This window comes from Aythya fuligula, chromosome 4 (genome assembly GCF_009819795.1).
Source record: "Aythya fuligula isolate bAytFul2 chromosome 4, bAytFul2.pri, whole genome shotgun sequence".
Lineage (NCBI taxonomy): Eukaryota > Metazoa > Chordata > Aves > Anseriformes > Anatidae > Aythya > Aythya fuligula.
The window spans coordinates 20,582,703-20,601,772 of NC_045562.1; the positions used below are offsets into that span (position 1 = coordinate 20,582,703).

The following is a 19,070-nucleotide window of genomic DNA, read 5'->3' on the forward strand; positions in this document are numbered from 1 at the left end:
CTGCAAGCGGGGTTCTGCTTAGAGGCTGCATGTCCCCCACAAAAGCTCCACTGCAACACCATTGCTCGGTATTTCTGTGCTGCTGAAAGAAATGTATATATACACGTATATGATTCTCCATAATATTAACGTCCCAAGCTTTTTAGCATCTTACTGAAGGCCCTTTGACTGTTTCGTATTTTCCTAACCAGCGTAATTGAGGCAAAAACCCAAGGTTTCTTTCCCACCCTCCACCCCCACCCCAAACAATGAGGCATCTAATTAAAAGAGAACCACAACAATGCTAATGGTGATGAGGTTAAATGGTTGGATAAACAGAATGCAGCCCTCTGAAAAGCCCATGTGTTTCAGGACACTTTCTCCCCTACGACATTCTGGGTGACAAAGACGGTGTTTGTATTCCCCATCCCCACAACTTTGATGCCAGAAGACTTCCTACAGGTTTCCTGCGAGGAAGAGAGTTTTCTTCAAGTACCCAGAAGTGTTTAGATACAGGAGCCCTTCCTCCCAAAACTAATATTTGGAAAGGCAGTGGACAACGATCCTTTAAAAATAAATGAACGTGGAAACTACCCATCAAGAGAGAACAACCGCATGTCCAGCCAGATGCCAAGCAGGCTCCCTTTGAGGCGCTTCTGATTTTAATTTCCAGTGTAGCATCCCTCCAACAACTTGAGCAGGTTGCTCGCACTGAACATGACATTTGTCCTTCTTCAGTTGTTGCAATTTAAACCAAGGCGTTGTATATTCATAAATACAGCACTCCAGGGGTCCGGAGATTACCGTAAAACATTCGTAGCACATTTCATATCCACGGGCCCCCAAAGACACAGGTATCAGCCAAAAAACGCAGGGTGACACATCTCGTTCTGAAGATCACTCGTGCTTGAGCACCTACTTGGGTTGCATCAATCTTGCCAAGATAAAGCTTTTGCGGAGCCCAAGATTTTCCCTGAAGAATTAAAAACAAGCAAAACCCACACCACTTGGCACAAAACGCTCCTGTGAGCTCCTTCTCTTTTAAATAGGGCTTTCCACACTGGAAGAAAGGCCTTGAAGTACTGCCTTCAACAGAACTGACACAGCATTGTATCCTTCTGTGACGAATATGAGCACATCCACGCAGAACGACCAAAACCTTCGCAATTTGGTCAGATCTGGCTTCGTGGCTGCCTTCAGAACCTGCAGCACCAACAAAACAAACACCCCCCCCCCCCCCCCCCCCCACACACACACACACACAACCATTCTCGTTTTCTTCAGCTGTTCAGGCATAAATTATACTTGTCATTTCCTCTCCATACGTGGCTTCCCAGGAAAGAGAGGGGGGGGAGGAATCAAAATGACTACTGCCAAAATAGCGCAATTTTCTTACACAGGCAGATTTTTTCAATAAAAACGCGTTATTTTTCCCCCTGTGCTCGGGGGTTAATGAAAGAACGGTCACAAGACATTTTTAAAACACGAGAAACCAATCCTGGCCAAAGAGAGCTGTTTATTGGAGACAGCGATAGCACAGCGAGCATTTAACTGACAACCACAATCTTTGGCTCAACCTTCGCAGCAGAAATGGGGAGGGGGGGGGAACACAGGACTGGAAACGTTTTCAGTAATGCATAATAAATACCTTCATTTTCTCCCGCTCCCTCTTTCTCTCCTTTAAAGGAATCTGCCTACTCAACCTAAATTGAGCCTTAGAGGGAAAACGTGCCTTCGTGATAAATTGGAATTTGACATCGTAGTAATGAAATGTTATGTCCGATCGTCACAATAAGCAGGCAGCAGAACAACAAAGAAGGTTTCCAGGATTTTCTGCCCCCGTCCCCCTCCCCACCAGCATTTTCCCAAGTCTTCTTTCTGGTGTTTATGAAATGTCTGGATTCCAAGGCCATTAAGATGCATTTCAGGATGGAGCAGCTTCCATTAACATTACTGAGGTTTGCTGAAATTGCACCAGCACTCCGTCTGAGGCCAAGCCTCTCCCTGATGCCTGCCTTTCCCTGTGCTGGTTTTTGTTTTGTTTGTGCTCTCTCCTCCCCATGCACAAACATGTTGGTGCAGTGTCCATTATTTCCCTACAGCCTCCCTTGCAAGCAACGACCAGATGGACATACATGCACGTGTGCGTTCGTTCCCCCACATACACGGCTCTGCTCCCCTTCTACACCTCAAATAACGAATGCAAACACGTTCACAGTCATTTTCACCAAAGCATGCTTTGCCACTGCAGAAGCATACAGAAAGCTGGAAAGCCTGCAGCAAGGCGAGAGAGCATTTGCAATCGCAGGTGACCCTCTTTCCTTCCCCAGCAGAAAAACACCCCGGCGCAATGAGTTAAACTAGAGCTAACTGCATTAAAAGGAGGCCGTGTGAGGCAGCAGTAAATATCCAGCACATGCTCTTATGCACAAAAGGAGCAAAGGGCTCCATGCTCTGCGCACCCAGTCATTTTTCTCCGCCTCTGCACGGCGGAGAGCCACGGCCGCTTCCCCCATGCATTTATTTCACCCGACTAATAGATTTTAAACACCATATTGCGAGGGCCCTGCTGTGAATCTTGCTGAGGTACAAAATGGTGGATGTATGCTTTTCTCTCTTTTTTTTTTTTTTTTTTTTGAGCATTATTCATAACAACTTACGCTCCCGCTCGCAGGCTCCCCTCTGTACCTACTGCCACAGCCCGCAGCCGCACACCTGCATCCCGCAGCCGCCTGGCACACACACACACACACACACACACACACACGCACAAATCGTGTTACAAACCTGATGTCATGTAGCCCCGTGATGCCTGCTGAATAAAAGCCGGTGGGAAGTGTTTGTGCAGCCGGTAGTCCTTCTCGCTGCGGGACCTCATGCGGTCGGAGGCCCGGTCGGAGAAGTCGGAGCTAGGCCAGGCCCTCCGCAAGGTCGTGCTCCGCGTCTTCTTCATCCTGAGGATGCCCCAGCCCAAGCCTCCCGCAGCCGCACGGGCCAGGCCTCGTGGCTCCCCGACACACGACGCCTGGCATCAGCCTAGCGCCGGCACCGCCGGGGCGCAACCTGCGCCCATGTCGCCGCCACCTCTTCTAGGGCGCGGGCGGCAGGTCCCTTCCTCTTTTTTTCCTTGCTCTCCCCCTCGAATGATCCAATTTTACACGCGTCCCACAATGCATTACACTTCATTTGCAAGCGGTCCGGCTTACAGCTTCCAGATTCGTGGGGAGGAAAGGCACATTATGTGGCTTCCCAGGCAAAAAAAAAAAAAAAAAAAAGGCAAATGATAAAAAAAAAAAAAAAACGGGGGGGGGGTGGGGAGGAGAGGGGGGGGGGAGGATTTGCAGCGTGAACGCTCCGGGATCCCAAACAATAGCCCGATTGAGCCTAGCGGTGCTTAGCCAACTGTGAGCCGCCGCACAAAAGCCCCACACAAGCGAGGCGAAGCCCAAGCCCACGGCCGCCGGTGATGACCCGAATCGCAGCGCGCCCGGCGCGGGGAGAGGCGGCGGCAGCTCCCGGCACGGCGGCGGCAGCAGCAGCAGCAGCAGGAGGAGGAGGAGGAGGAGGAGGAGGTGGAGGAGGAGAAAGAGGAGGGGAAGCAGCAGCAGCAGGAGGAGGAGGGAGCCTCGCCCGGCCGCGGGACCGGCGCAAGCACCGCCACCCCCCCGCCGCCCTCCGGCGCCCCGCGACATGGCGCCGGCCCCCGGCCCCCGGGCACTGCCACACAAAGCCCCCGGCCGCCTCCTCCTCCTCCCCGCCGCCCTCCTCGTCCTCCCTCCGCCCTCCCGAGCCCCCTCGGGTCGCCATCCTGCGCCCGGCTCCCCGCGGGCAGGAGGGCAGCGGGGCAGGGGGGTGTCCCCAGGGCATCCGTGCGTGGAGCCCCGCTCCGGCTCGCCCAGCCTCCTGACATTTTCGCTCCCCCTCAGGGCTGGGTGGCCCAGACCCGCAGCTCGCCCAAAGGTGGCCCGGTGGGCCCTGGTGGCCCACGAGGATCCCTCTTGCTCGCCCCATGGCTCATCCCATGGGTACGTGTGCCTGAGCGCCAGGCACCATCTTGAAGCGTTGTGGGCCCGGCTGGCAGCGAAGCAGGGGTTTGCCAACCAAAGCCACACAGGGAGCCTAAGTTCCTTCTAAATGCAGCTAATAAATCACTTGCGTTCACATTTTTTTACATATAATTCATTAACCATCCTTGCTGTGGGGTTGTGTCACATTTCTGAAAGCATGGAAAATGAGAGGACTGTAATTTTGACGGTAATTGAACACCTTCAGTAGTGTCGAAACATGGAAAGGACAATAGTCAACGAGCAGGACATCAAAGCCAACGGATGTGTAGACGCTGTCCCTTCCCGGCCACGAAGCACGGGGTTTATCCACAGCATCCTCCTCAGCTGGCCCTGCCCTACCACCAGATGACACACCAGAGAGTCATTCACGGTTTCCTTTGCTTCCAGCCCTTTCACACAATATACAAATTATGTGAATGAAACCCAGCAAGGTCTTTGAAAATGAAATACTTTGGAGGCCTTTTTCATCTCATTCATCCTCATTTCCTTCCAATGGTGCGAAAAGCCATCAAGAGCTACACGTTTCCATTGATGCTCGGTGCACTGGTAGCAACAGGCAGAAGTAACACAAGCAAAGAAACCTGGCCTAGAGCACCACTACTGAAGATGTAAGATATTTTCCATCATGCAACTTACTCATCCAGCAATTTTACTCATCAACCTACGCAAGGCTTATAATAGACCATGTTTTCATCCTCAGACCTGAAAAACCATAAGGAGAACTTCTAGAATCGTTCAACTTTTCCAATCTAAGACTGAGGCTTGAGTAGATTGGTTAGCACTACCTAGCTAAGTCAAACCTAAAAAACCTACCCATTTCAGCAGACGTAAAAGCAAATTAAATTCTACCCAAGAGCATAAACTCTCCTACTGTCTGCACATTGAACAGATGGTGGCCACACTGTACGAGTGGTTGAAAGTAGCCTGCAGTTGGCCAACTAACGTCAACCTACGTCTGAACTAAACTCAGTGTTTCTTCTACTCTAGACATAGCCCTAGATATCAATCTGTTCCATTAAAGAAGAAACAAGAAAAAGAGGCATAACCTGAGATGAGACAAACAGGAATAAGCAATGAGGAAGAAAAATGAGGTCAAAAAGTAGGAATACAGAACAAAGTGGGGTGGGTGGTGGTGACAAACAAGACCACAGTGATCCTGACACTGGCTTTCTGCATAATTATTCCTAACTAAAAATACTAGAGTCTAGTTTTAGGGCTAATCTAACAACAATCAGATCAGGGACAGCTCTACCACTGACAGAGCTGTGTGCCCAACCATAACCATCAGACAAAGCACCCAAATCCCAGTGCTTTTATAGCAATTTGCTGAACAGTAACGAACTAGTGACAATGCACGGGTTAAAGTACTTTTAATTGATTTCATTTGTACATGTGCAGGAATTGTCACAAGAGCAGTACAGTATTTAAAATTTCCATATGCTGTCTTCTCTTTTACTCATTGACTGTAGGAATTGGGCAGGTTTAGGGGCAGATAACAGGATGAGTTTGCATTGTTTGATAATTTTGAGCAAGTAATATTTTTATATTAAAGTTGAGGATTGGAGGAAGAACTAAGCAATCCATCTAGCAAAGCCAACTTTCCCCTCCCAAATGTAAGGAGATTTGCTTAAAAAGAATTTTAGAAGCTTTCCCTCAGTAATGAGACATTGCCACCATGGTCAGCTAAAGCTCCTTGTATTCCATCTTCCCACTGTTATCTTTTTAGGTTTCAGCTGAAAGTGTTCTTGACGTGGTATCTGAAAGAGTTCTTCACTTTGAAGAGAGGAATTCAGAGCAAGTTTCCTCCTGCTCTTGCATTGTTTGAAGTCAAGTGTTGTTATGGGGATGAATCAAATATGTAATTAAAGACCAAATTTAAGTTTTGGCTGTTTTCTTTGGAAAAAGGGCTAGAACTATGAGTATAATTGATTTTTTTTTGCTTCGGTGGCCAAACTGAAATAAACGTTTCCTTCATATGAACTGAAAACTAAAATTTGAGGGCTTTTGAAAAGAAAAAATAATCTTAGACATTTTATTATTTTTTTTAAATAAAAGAAAGTAAATGTCTGGATTCATACAGATATGTTGAAGCAAGGTAGGGAAAGAAGAGTTTCCAGCTACAAATGGCTCTCCTGCTTGGTGAGCAATGAATGGTACAATACCACTTTAAGCACAGTATGAAATAAATAAAAATTTGCTGTTTAATTAGACAGTCCCAACAGATGGGGAGGGGAATTTTAATTGTATTTGGCTGAAACAATGGGGAAATTCTGCTTTAATATACAAATATTATTGCGTACTTATGATATATTGGTAAAGTTTTGCCCAATTCTATAAATAAGTATAGAAATAGTCTATAAGTGGAGAAATAGCCTAATTCCTGTAGGAATATGGGAAAGCAGAAATATGCTTCTAAGCAGGAAATGAACTGATGGGATTTTGATACTTGCTATCAATGATGAAGAGAAAAAGGATACAGTTTTAAAACTGGTTTGTTTGTTTGTTTGTTTGTTTGTTTGTTTGTTTTAACCATTTGGTACTTAATGTTCAGCAGGTACCATCTCTTTCTTGAATTAGTAGAAGGAGAGGCGGGACTAGGTTGAATAGACCATAGAAACCTTGAGGGGGAAAAAAAAAAAAACTGAACTAAAACAAAAATCCTGCCTCCCTCTTAGCCTAACAGTTACATATCAGGAATTGGCAACAGAACAGTAGCCATTTCAAAGACAATAGTTTAACATTATATATTTTAAAAAAATGAAGAGGCCTAGGTACATTTAAGATACTGCAAAGGATTCTTACAGGTTCAAGCTTTTCATCACAACCCTACTTCAGCCAAAATTCATTGGGAGCCTGAAGGCTTTTGGAGAAGCAATTAAAAATGTTAGCTTCTGAAAGCCTTCTGTGTTATCTCTTAAAAAGTGAAAAAACAAATATTACCAAGGATATCTATTGCTTTTGATCTTCATAAACACTTACTAGTTGCTAAGCTGGTCTATTCCTATTTTCTTTATGGAAAAAGGCAAAAAGAAAAGCAGACAAGTGGCCCAAAACAGCATAGGAAATCCATGACAAATATACAGCCATATAATCAAGGGTCCCAGCCTGAAGTCCTCAGTTGAAAAATAATAATTATATGGCATGGTACTGTATGGTGATATATAGATATATAGAGAGAGATTTGCATGTGTGTGTTCACGTGTGCTTGTCCACGTGTGCATACACAGCAACTATTTTCCTGAGAGAGCAATACCAGATTATGGTATTTCCAGTTTCTCTCATGTAATCTGGTATTTCAAGTTTCAGCTGGGGCAACGTTCCTCCTCCTCCCCATGGCAAACGAGTTTTCACAGAGGAGGGGGGCAGACTTCAGCAGGGTGGGCTGGTGTCACTGCAGCAGCTGGACTGGCTTGGGGACCAACTGCATGAGGTTCTCAACCAGACAGGCGTTCAAGCCAAACAATAAAATAAAAATGGTGAAATAGGTGAAATAATAGGACCCACAAGGAGGAAAGCAGTGCTCCTCTTTGCTACGACAAGCTGCACACCTCCCCGGTGAAATTCTCTCTCAAACTATGCATTCAAAGCCAGGTTTCTCCCTTACCCTGTCACTACCTTGCCTGTTGCACGTAGTCAACGGGCTGCCCCGCCAGGAGGAAATTGAAATGTCTTTGCTTTATTGCTGCTGGACGAGGTGGTGTCTCACAGGCACCCAACACAATCAGAGGAATCAGCTCTGCTGAGATGCCGAGCACTCGGCACAAAGCCTCCTTGCTTCGCAGGTCGGATCGAGGAGGTTCCTCCCACGGGTCCCAGCTCCACAAGCAAAGACTGCGGATGGCACTTGTATGGCTGGGACGCAGGGGAGACCTTGCCCTAATGACAGCAGCTAGGTTATAAAACACAGAGCACAGGGGCATTTTGTCACCCATGGAAACAAAATCCTCAACTACGTAACTGCTCTGACATCCTATGCTGTTTTTTCTAAAACTAGCTATTTCCAAAATGTCTAAAACCAGACAGTAGACTAGTGCTATTTGGCAAAAATCCTCTGCAAGGGGAGCTAGCTCTGCTCCCTGTCTTTTATGCCTTGCTGGAAGAGGGAGGGTAACACAGGGGGCACCACAAAGGTGGTCTTTGGGCTCCTGTGTTCCTTCGCCCTCCCTCTGTTTTTAGACCACTCTTCTTTGGATAGTGCACTGAAAAAAAAAAAAAAAAGCATGCTGCAAAAGGAGGAAATGGCCCAGCACATCACTAAGGAAAACCTCTGTAAACATCTAAAACTTTATAAACTTTATATAAACTATACATTTTTTTAAACTATATTTTTTATATAAACTTTTTTTTATCTTCGTCTTTTCTGAAGGCAGAGACAGGATGCCGCAAGATGCTGGGAAGGAAATGCATGACCTAAGAAAGTGAAAAAGGGAGAGAAGAAATGAATAAATAAAAAATAAAGAGGAAAAAAAAAAAAAACTGTAGTGCAAGCAGTTGATAAGTAAAAGGAGTAGGGGGAAAGAAAATTTAATGAGGGAAGAGGAAGAAAAAAATGTAATTAAGAACTGGAGAAGAACACTGAACGAAGCCATAACATCCCAAATCTTGGCAATATGTGGTTTTATCAGAGGTACAGCTCTGCATAATAACATCCCTGGGAAGAGGCATAACCCGCATTTTTAATATTAATAAATGCAGGAAGAGGAGAAATTGTCCAGTGCACAAACTGCTCAGTTCTCACACGTACTCCTGTGTCTCTGCATTATCAAACGTGCCACCACCACCCGGTAAGGTGGGAGCAGGCCAGAACCCAGCCTCTAAATAAAATGCTTTTGTGGGACCCCCTTTTGGTTACGGAGGTCTGGCAACTGGTTGCAACTGTCCTTGGCTTTGGGAGGTCCTTGCTGTCCCTTCCAGGCCTTTGTAACCAGATCTACTGGCAAAAGGAGGCCAGAAAGCTGGTGGCGCAGCATATCCTCTTTCACAGGAGCTCTCAGGCTTCCGTCAGGAACACTTGCAGTTTGTCACCTCTCACTGGTACTCGGTACTCAAAATGCGAGGGAAGCCAAGCACTTGCAGTCCTTGCTTGTGGCCCAGGTCACAGAATGAGGCAGCCTCTCTTGGTGGGTTTGGTGGCTCTGGGCTTGCTCTCTCCTTGCAGAGAACATTGGAGAAACTCCACCAAACACAGAAAGAAAAAATCCCCAAGTCCAAGGTGCGAGTGAAAAAGCTTCCAAGTATTAAAAAAAGAGGAAAATATTTCAGAGCTTATCACAAGCAAGTCTTCAGTCCAACTCCAGAATGCTATCAGGTTATGTTATACCGTGGTAGTAATCCTGGCTTAATTACAGCACCTCTTAAACCAGTTTCGGATCATATTTCTCCCACTGTTATGTTTTGGGAATGTGTGATGACAGGAATGCAGTGCTGCTGCTGCACACATGCTGTAGTTCACTGATTCATTTCTCTGTGTGCTAGCTTATACACTGCGGTATTTATTTTAACTTGCATGACTTTTAGGAAAAACCTGCCTCTGTTACGAGAAGAAAGACTGCCCTGTATTTTTTTCGGTCCAGGCCTTTCTGATTGCATTTGTGCTTCCTCTGCGTTGAGGACAATTGATGCAAAAGGTTTTGTAATCTGGGGACCCGAGACTAACTCAAAAGGTAGCAGGGAGAGGCACACAGCCCGCAGGATGCAGCCTTCGCCTTGAGGCACGCTTCTCCCCTCCTGCTATCTGACTCAGAGCGGGGTAGCTGGAGTGGATGGGAGCTGGGGCTCCAACTCCTCGGCACACAAAACCGACCCGAGAGGGAGGGAGGCTGTGAATGCACAGCACGGGCTTCCCAGCAGTCAAGCGTTTATTGGACCCCTCACATGTAACAGAATTCAAAACCCTGGAAAAATGGAGCTCCAGCATTCATTCATTGGCTGCTCTTACAAAGGATATGGTGGCAAAAGATGTGCCAAAAATGTTGACCTCAACTTTTCTTGTTTTCCACTGGTGTCACATATCGTTAGTACCCTGGTATTTAAGTAACCTACTGATATATGGGGGCCAGCTGTACTCTGCGTTGGAAAGACAGCCTATCCTTCTGGTTTAGGAGGTTAAAAAATAGAGAGCGTGCGGCGTAGACCCCACCAGCAGTAGAAGCCATTATAGATCGTGTTTTTAAAGACTAAGTCACACGTCTCTTCTCACTCCTTCGTAAGCCCGTGTTTCTGCTGTGTGCTCGTGTAACACCTCACACGATCGCACCATCGCGAGCGAGCCTGGGTGAGCTCCTCGGTGCCACAGCAACACAAACCACAAGCAGCTTCTGCATGCCAGGTCGGCACCCGTAAAGGGAAAGGCCACTAAGAAAGGAAAAAAGCACTTGGCTTTAATGAGTGGGCATGGCTTTGCACATTGCATGGCTGTTATTTGTCCCTGTATTAGCTTCAACTTCCAAATCCTTGCCTGTAAGAATTACTCGCCATACTCAAACCTGACCCAGAAGCTGCAGCCATGTTTGCAAAAGGGACAATGAGCGCATTTGATGGGCAGCCTTCAAAACCCAAGCAGCATACCAAGGGAACTAAATCCCAGCAGCTGCTATAGCTCCACAGAGCATTTGCTGAACAACCCAGTACTAAGCTCCCTCTAAAAATTCTTGCTTATACAGCTGTGCAATATAGCAAGCATATTTTATAGATGTATATATATAGCATGTATAGCGGGCAGAGATCTTTAAAACCATAGAGAAGTTGGGAAGCCTGAATATACGCTACTCCACCCTTTGTAAACAACCTCTTGTCATGAATTTACTTCCATATGTGTGTGAAGCTCTGCCTACATAAAACGGGCTTTCAAAAGAGTGGCTTAGCACTGAAAACGTATGTTTTCCACCCATCAGCTCGAAGAGAATGCAAGCGAGATAAAATCCCAAGAGTGAAAAAGCCCTGATTCATCACGCCACCAAAAAGCAATTTAATTACTTGTTGGATATTTTATTAGAGTTTTAGACTCAAAGGCTGCCTCCTTGGCATGTACCAGTCTTTGGGCAGGGGAAAAACAAAAAAACACACCTCTAGAGAGGAGTCATAAACACAGGCAGAAATTAGGTGACTCAACACATGCCTGACCAAAAGGCAACACAAAACGCTCAGCCTGGATGTTCTCAATGCCGACCTGCGTCGTCGCTGTGTTTCAGCGGGATGCTGGAGCATCTCCATTCTCTCCTGATGCTGCATCAGCACCCATCACAGGGAGGGCTCTGCTCCTGGGACTGCTGCCCTGCCTGGCGCTGGCTGCCACAGCTTGCTGCCCCTCTCTGCTTAGCTTTGGAAGCACGGCGTTACCCTCCTGGGCACCCAATTTCCCATTCCTCTGTCCAGACGAAGGTTTAAGCTGGCATCGCTTGCACGTGCCTCTCCATGGAAGTTGTTCCAAGCATTTTTCCTGAGCGCGCAGGTTTTTGTATGCAAGTAGAGGAACGAGAGGAGGCATTTTACAGCATCGGGGCTCGAGTTTCTATCATCACCATGCAAGAAACTTAACTTCTTCAGCTGGGGACTATTCCAACTGAATAATTTCTGTTTTACTAAGTGACGCCCTACATATCAGCACAATCTGTTAAAGCAAAGTACCAGCCACAGGGAGCTTTACTGCTTTTTCTGCATACCCTTCTACATTACCGGGTGGCTGCTGGTTGTTTTATTATTAATTCATTTGGTTTTAGGTATGAAGAGGGACTGGCTTCCAAAGGAGCGCTGTTACCTCCCAGATTGTCTGGAGGTCAGTGCAAGATCTTTAACTCTTCCGTGGTGCTAAGCAGAAGGGAGCAGCACCCCAAGTCTTGGTGTGGAGAAATGCTTATAACGCAGCACTTCAGTGTAGCACTGGATGTAAGAGAAGTCTCTGGTGTGAATTTTTCAACCTACGACTTTCCTACCAGAATCAAGACAGAGTAAAGTGAAACACGTAGATGTTATGAAGAAAAACATACCTTATTACAAAGGAATATCATTGGTATAGCCAAATTAAAGTAGTGAAATTAAGAAAAAATAAACTAAAATCTAATCAGAAAACAACAACAAAAACAAGCCTCCACTCTAGCTCTGAAAAGCATACTCCTCACTCCCACCACAGAGGAGTACTTACATCTTTTAAAACGTGAACAGCACTGGCACAGGATAAGGTTTCTTTCAAAATGCTTTTCATATTATAATGGCTGTTTGTGATGCATAGAGAACCACTTATACTTAATATTTCTGGAAATCTAAAAAGATCCCTCTTTTTTTCCAAAGAAGCAAACATCTTAAGTGAGATAATTCACATGAAAGTGATAAATGTCTTAGCACTAGAATTCTGTTTGGAAGAATTATGCACAAAATGAAGAGCTGGGAAGTCCTTAGTCTTCATTAAAACTGATCACTATTGAGCTGAACTCAATACCTTCACCAACCAACTGTGGTAAATCTTATTAGCTATGGTGCTCATCTCAGAAGCTCACGTAGGGAGCCACCAGGTTTCCATGCATAAAAACTTCACGTGCTTTTCACCCCAGCTGTCCCAGGAACCAAGAAATAATCATGCCAAACAGCTCTTAGTTTCGGACAGAAATTAAGAGAAACTCCTTAAGCAAGTGCCCAGCAACTTGCTTGTGAGCTGTTTCGTGATGGGGGAGATGTTGGGCAACCTTTCCATCTCCCAGACAGGGTAAGGTAGCTCAGGGCACCTTCCTTCCCAACTGGCAGATTTCAGGAGATTTGTCAGATCAAGTTGCTAATGCCAAATCCTTTTTTTCCCTCCTCTCCAAAGATGGATCTTGTTGTTAGCCCAGCTGATGGAACCAAGACAAAATAAATACAGACATCAGGGACTGAAACAATGACAGACAGTCTTGAGAAGGCATTTAGGGGCCCTCCGTTACCCAAAGAGTAAAAAGTTAAAAAAGCAAGTACTTCTTTCTATTGCCCACACCCTGTTGTAGTACTTAAAAACAGAAATACAACAACACACAAACCCTACCGATTTCTACCCACCATCCAGTAATTACCGAAATAACAAAGAATAGGGAAAAAAAAAAAGTATTTCCAAATCCTGATGCTATTACTGAACTGCCAATGAAAAAACTCCCACTAACACCTCCTAAGTCTATCCTCCTGCACTCCTAATCTGAACACAAAGGGTTGGGTTTAAACCCCCACCACCCCGGGATTAAAACCGCCTGCAGTTTTCAGCTTCAGGCCAGCAATGACAATACTTTAAATCCTTGGCTACTTGCTTCGTGAAGATGCAGCCTCCAGACAGTCCCAAAAGTTCTTTGAAATGTTAAATACAAAGCAGGAGGAGGTCATAAAGGAAATATTCCTTATAAAAGGAGCAGATATCATATGCAGGCTTTTCAAACACATTCCTCAATTGCTGTGCTTTCAGCCACCATATTCTCGATTCTGCATTGTCTGAAGCTTTTGAAATAAAATTCGGGAGCAAAATGAAACACACAAATTAATGCTGAACACAGCTGCCAATATATGCATGTGTTACCTTTTAGCACTCATAAATCTCTCAAACGTAAATGGTATCCTAGTCCTTATCTGGAAAGACTAATTATTTACCTAATAAACGGTCCTACAGCAATTACCAAAAACCCAGCCACTTAAAAGTAACATCCAGGTTTTATCACATAATCTTCTGCACCATCTACCCAATTATTTCAATACGAACCAGCATGGCTCCCTGCTGCATTGGAAATCCAGCTATCTTTCTGCCCAAAGCTTTCCACTGCATACAAAAGGAATGAGGATTGAGAGACTTGTTTTATCCCCTCTTACCCCATACACTAACAAGCCTTTTCTCAAGCAATTTTTCTCAATAAGTGCAGGTAATTACGTAGGAGGACGGGACTTTCAAGGTAGGAGAAGAAAAATCAGTTTAGCTTGCCAGGTTTGCCAAGAAATGCTGTCAGCTTTAAGCTAGGAGGGGAGCAGGCACAACACGGTGCCCTGCTGCCAAGCTGGAAGCAAAGAGTGAAGCTCTGTGGTGCAGGACTGCTGGTAGGTGGCCAAGTTTTCCTGCCCACCTGCATTGCCCTGGAGGTAAGCAGGATGGCCCCTGCCCCACCCCAAACACTCAGTGTCTCTCCTTCCCCATTTGGGTACCTTAAACTCAACTTGAACTAATTGAAAAATGAGCTTTACATCCATTTTGAGAATGTGTGTATTTGGGCACCTTCACACGTCTCTTCATGGAAATATTCGAGCTACAGAAAAGAGTGCAAGGTGATGGCAAGCTCAGGAACATCACATGGTTTGGGCAAGGTGGGAGGGAGGAGGACGATAGGTTTATTTTTTTATTTTGATTTTTTTGACTGAAGCACACTGTAGAGCAGACTCTGCTGGACATAGCCCTGGCAGACAAAAATCCTCGCTCCTCCTGGCCTGATGCAAGGCAAAGTGCCCGGTGACCTCTGCCTGCTGTGCGGTCTGCTGGGCTCCTTCCCCCGACAAAACAAGCAAGAACAAACTCCAAGCAGTTGTAACCTGCACCTAGGCTACAGCAAGGTGTGAAGCTAAAAACTCTCTGTCCCACTAAAACCACCCATTTGCCTCAAAATAATTTTGATGGTTCCAATATTTATAAACAAATCACATATTTCGGATGAGCAGCCCTTCTGATTTCTTGACAATGTTAATGATATAAATGCCAATAACATTATAAAAGTATGTTTTTCTTCATAACTGTATTGCATCCACAACTCATTTAAGTTTTTGTATTGCTTCTTGTTTCAGTGCAACCAACTAGATAAGTTTACAACACATCTTACTTTTTCCCATTCAAAGGACAAAGAAACCCAAAGAGCAACACTGATCTCTGAGCGCATGGCTGCAATAATGCCGAATCCTCTTTCAGCAAGTTGAGATGTTGAGCAGGCCACTTCGAACGTGATAAGACCTCGATTCACAGGGTGTCTGAACAGATTCCTAATTGTCTGTGCCACTTCAGAAAACCACATTCTCTCTGGCTGCTAAGTCTTGAAAGTTAGTGTGAAACCTGGGGATTTGAGAACAGACCGAGAGAAGACACAGCTAGAAACACAAACCTCACCGTATCTGCCTTCCCGTAGCAATATTCCACCACCCTTGGAATGGTCAGGTGAGTAAGTCAAACCTCCTAAGTCATAACATAATGTTCAAGAGAAGAAACCTGTGTTTACCAGCTGTGAGAAACTCCAGGGTTCCAAAACCAGAACAAATTCAGAAATTCAGAGACTTTCTTTGCTGTTGCAAATTAAGAAGGGGGACATTGAACACCTTTAATGGAAGGAACTGCAAAAGTCCTTACCAAAACAGGATGCAAGTTTTAGTGCCAGTTATGGAGACAGCAACATGAACACAAAGTATTACAGGTACTATGAGCAGGGACGTCTTCCAACTGATGGAAGCCACTTACTGGGTACTAAATCCTCCTTGAGAAACTTAATTCTGTTTCCCCATCTTTGAACCAATCCTTGCACAAGCCTGGGCTCCATATCTGCAGAAATCTTTAGATTAAAAACAAACAACTCCAGCAGCAAAATAGTTATTGTGACAAACTGATTAAGTCACGTTCATAATTCATGCATCAGTTCACGGTTTGCTTGGCTTTCTTAGAAGTCAGCTTTTTTTTGGATATCATGACTTTCGTGGCCAGAAGCAAACCGTATCACACCCCGTTCCCCAGGATGGCCACAACACCTGACCGTCTGAAGACGGCGGGCAGAAGCTCTGTGATATATTTTTGTATCCGAAAAGCAGGCGATGAAAACAATGTCGCAGAGAGAAGCAGATGGCCAATGAGTTATCACTCTCGGTCTGATGACTTATGTGGGCTGAACTTGTTTATTTACTCACATATTTGCCAAAACGAAGCGTTCCTTGTGTTGGCAGCAGCTCTGCTATGTGGTCCTGAGGTGGCCGCAGCTACACTGCACGTAGCGCTACCTACACGCAGCACCGAGGGATCAAGCACATACCTTCAAACCACCTCTCATTTTCCTACAATGATAAAAGTTGACCCTTCCCCGGGCCAGGGAGTTAAGCAGCAAGTATTTCTAACAGTGGAGCCCGTTTGGAGGAACAAAGCCGCAGCCCCGGGATGAAGGCGGCAGCAGCAGCCCCTGCCCATCCTGCCTGGGCTTCCCATCCGCGGGGAGCATGCTTTGGAAAGAATATTCACATGGAAGAAACATTTCTTTGAAAGAGACCACCAGCTTCTTCAGCTCTTCGCCCATCTTCTCCTCTGGTATTTTTGACAAATGGAAGTAATGCTATTTTAACACTACCACACTTTTCCTTTTCTCCCAGCATCTTCATGCTAGGAGATGAGCAACTGAGATGTGAAGTTGAGCAATTTCTTGCCATGCTAAAGCCACCGTCATTCAGCGTGCAGGCATGTGCCGTGACGTTGTTCCCCGGCCACAGCAGCTTTGCAAGGAACGTTTTTAGGCTGTCCTTGCCTAAACTGTTGATGCAAGCCCTGTGCTCACCCGGGATGAGGCATGCTGAAGCTGCCGTCATATGGGTGTGAAGCAAAAAGCACGATTTGTGTGTCAGTGAGCCCTGTCACATGAACCATCCCGGAGAATACACATTCTTCTTAGATCATCTCACCCCCTCTTCAGAATTGTTCTCATTATCTTCTCTTTGATTGTTCTCATTACCTTCTGGGTATATAAAAATAACGCAGCCTTTCTCAGCACATAACAACCAATTATGTATAAATACAGTATTAAGAAAATAACTCGGATATTTTTGCCGATAAATTAGCTGCTGAAAACAAGGGGAAAAAATGTCATTGTGTGACCATTTAACCCGCTGAAAATCATCGGAGAGAATCGTCTGTCTGCAGTTACAATAACGCCACTGCCCTCAGCTACAGCTAGCAACCAGCCTTACTGCTGTAAAGGTCACAGACCTAAGACCTAAAACCCTAATGTCTTGGGTTTTCTGGACAAGGAGCTTCTATGTTATTTCCCCCCTAGCACAAGTTTCACCATGTTCCTGTCCTGCACCTGAAGCGACTAAAGGCTTAAAAGCAGTCAGCGTGCTTTACGTACTGCCAAGAGTACTGGAAGTAGATCGAGCCATCCCTGAGGGTTCAGCAGGTCTGAATGACCAGGAGGTGGATGTGACACTGGAGGTGCTCATCGGTGCCCTCGCAGACCTGTATGCTCTGAAACACGCGGGATGGCCGCACGGACCCGCCAGCTACGGGTCAGATCCTCTTCACACGCCCTCGCCACATCTCGTGCAGCATCCGAGCCCCAGCGCCAGTGCAGAGAAGCCTGCCCCAGCTCCCCGCCCACCCAGCGGTGTGGGAAGTGTTACACAGCGAGACTCATGAACGCCATCTGCTCAGCTGGGGAGTCGGACTTTTTTTTTCCCCTTGGTGTATAGCAGTCGGTGACAGTATAAAGTAGACTAATACAATCTCACTTCTTCCATTTCTGTACGCAGTGAAGAAAAAACAAAGTCCAAATGTACTTTCCGTCTCCCACAATATTGCTCTTAGTTTTCTAAATGAATTTGCTTGTACTGTTTCTTTAAAACAAGAAAAAAATCACTGGATGCTTGAAGTTTAACTAAAAGAAACTCTTATTCCAATAAAAAGTAAGAGGCGTAAATATGCACAGTGCTGACACCTGCACAGGAACATCACGTCTACAGAGGAAACAACCTTTTCAGCGGTGCCTTTATTCACTCTACTATGAAGAAAGAACACGAAATTTCACACGTTAATGCAAATACAATGAAAACTTCAATGCAGACATGGAAAAAAAAACCACAAAACACTCCCTTCGAAACACATGAAAACACTGCACATCTTTTTCCTATTCTTCACATCCACCAGTAAGCAATCTTTTTTTTTTTTTTTTTCCCAAACTATCCAAGTACTTGGGCTATCAGATCAGTGGGGCTGATTAGCCCCACACAACAGTGTGGTCTGTTAATTACAGCATGTGTTACTTGCAGCATTTCTGTGGCTTGGAATACCAATAACCCAAAGAGCCTCCCAGCTCTCCGGAAGATATGGCAGCTGGTTAGAGGCACACAGCCCAGGACTCCCCATTTTTACAAGCTGCCCAGTGTGATTTTCCTTGCTTCACCTTTCCTCTTGAAAAAGCTGATGTTTCTCATTTTTTTATTATTTTATTTTGTTTTGCCCACAGAAGTCCCTCAACTGCACATGCAGCCACTTGCCTCTCATGGGGTTTCCCAGGGGATAAAAAAAAAAAAGTAAAAAGGGAGAAAATCAGTTCCCAGCGGGCTGCAACTGAGTGTCCCCAAAGAGGAAGACCCCAGCTGACTCTCAGCAGCATCAGAGGGAGCTCGCCCTGCACCACGCAGGGAGCAGAGGTAGAAACAGCACTGCCATCTCCTGCGCACCAGCCCTGCATCCTAACAAGAGAACAAAGAGATGTTCCTCAGGCATGTATTACCTATGGGCTGCACATCAGCTTCCCCTAGACTGATGAGCAGATAGAAGGACATCAGACATGCAGATACAAATGATCCCAAACTTTTCTCTATCTTTAATGCTAAATCATCTGTGCAATATCCCCTAAAAATAATAGAAAAGGATTTTGTTTCGTTTCTCCACTTCACTAAAAAAGAGTTGTTTTGTTTGTCTTGGGGAAGAGTGGCAGAAGAAAAAGAAAATGTTTTTAACGGTGCAGTGATTTAGGGCAGGAAGAAGAGAGGAGGCTGTTCACAGGGCTCATTAACACACCAAAACCTTTCACCTGTAAGAGTAAGCCCCACCAGCCCCAGGCTCCTGCTGTGATCAGCTTACATCCAAAAACTAGTTCTGCTCCTCCTCAGCCCAGTTCCCAGTGGGCATGCATCCGCGCGCCTCTAGCCGATCCCACCATTTCCACAACCAGCAGTCTCTCTGCTCAGAGCCAGAAAAAAAGGGGAGGCAAGAGGATTTGAAGTGCTGATGCTTATCTGAGAGCGTATCCGCAAATAAGCTGAAGGCCGACTCCAAGCAAGGGGGTTGTT

At 45.6% G+C, this 19,070-nt stretch overlaps 1 protein-coding gene across 2 annotated transcripts in view; it reads right to left on the reverse strand.

Moving 5' to 3' along the window:
* STOX2 (storkhead box 2) overlaps positions 1 to 19,070 on the reverse strand; it is a 132,073-nt gene that overhangs the window by 63,305 nt on the left and 49,698 nt on the right. The window contains exon 1 of one of the 2 annotated variants that reach the window (XM_032186426.1): positions 2,767 to 3,223. The exons of the other annotated variant lie outside the window; for it this stretch is intronic. Coding sequence (XP_032042317.1) covers positions 2,767 to 2,932 — 166 coding nt within the window. The 5' untranslated portion in view covers positions 2,933 to 3,223. Of the gene's footprint in view, positions 1 to 2,766; positions 3,224 to 19,070 lie in introns of those variants that run through there. 2 annotated transcript variants of the gene reach the window in all.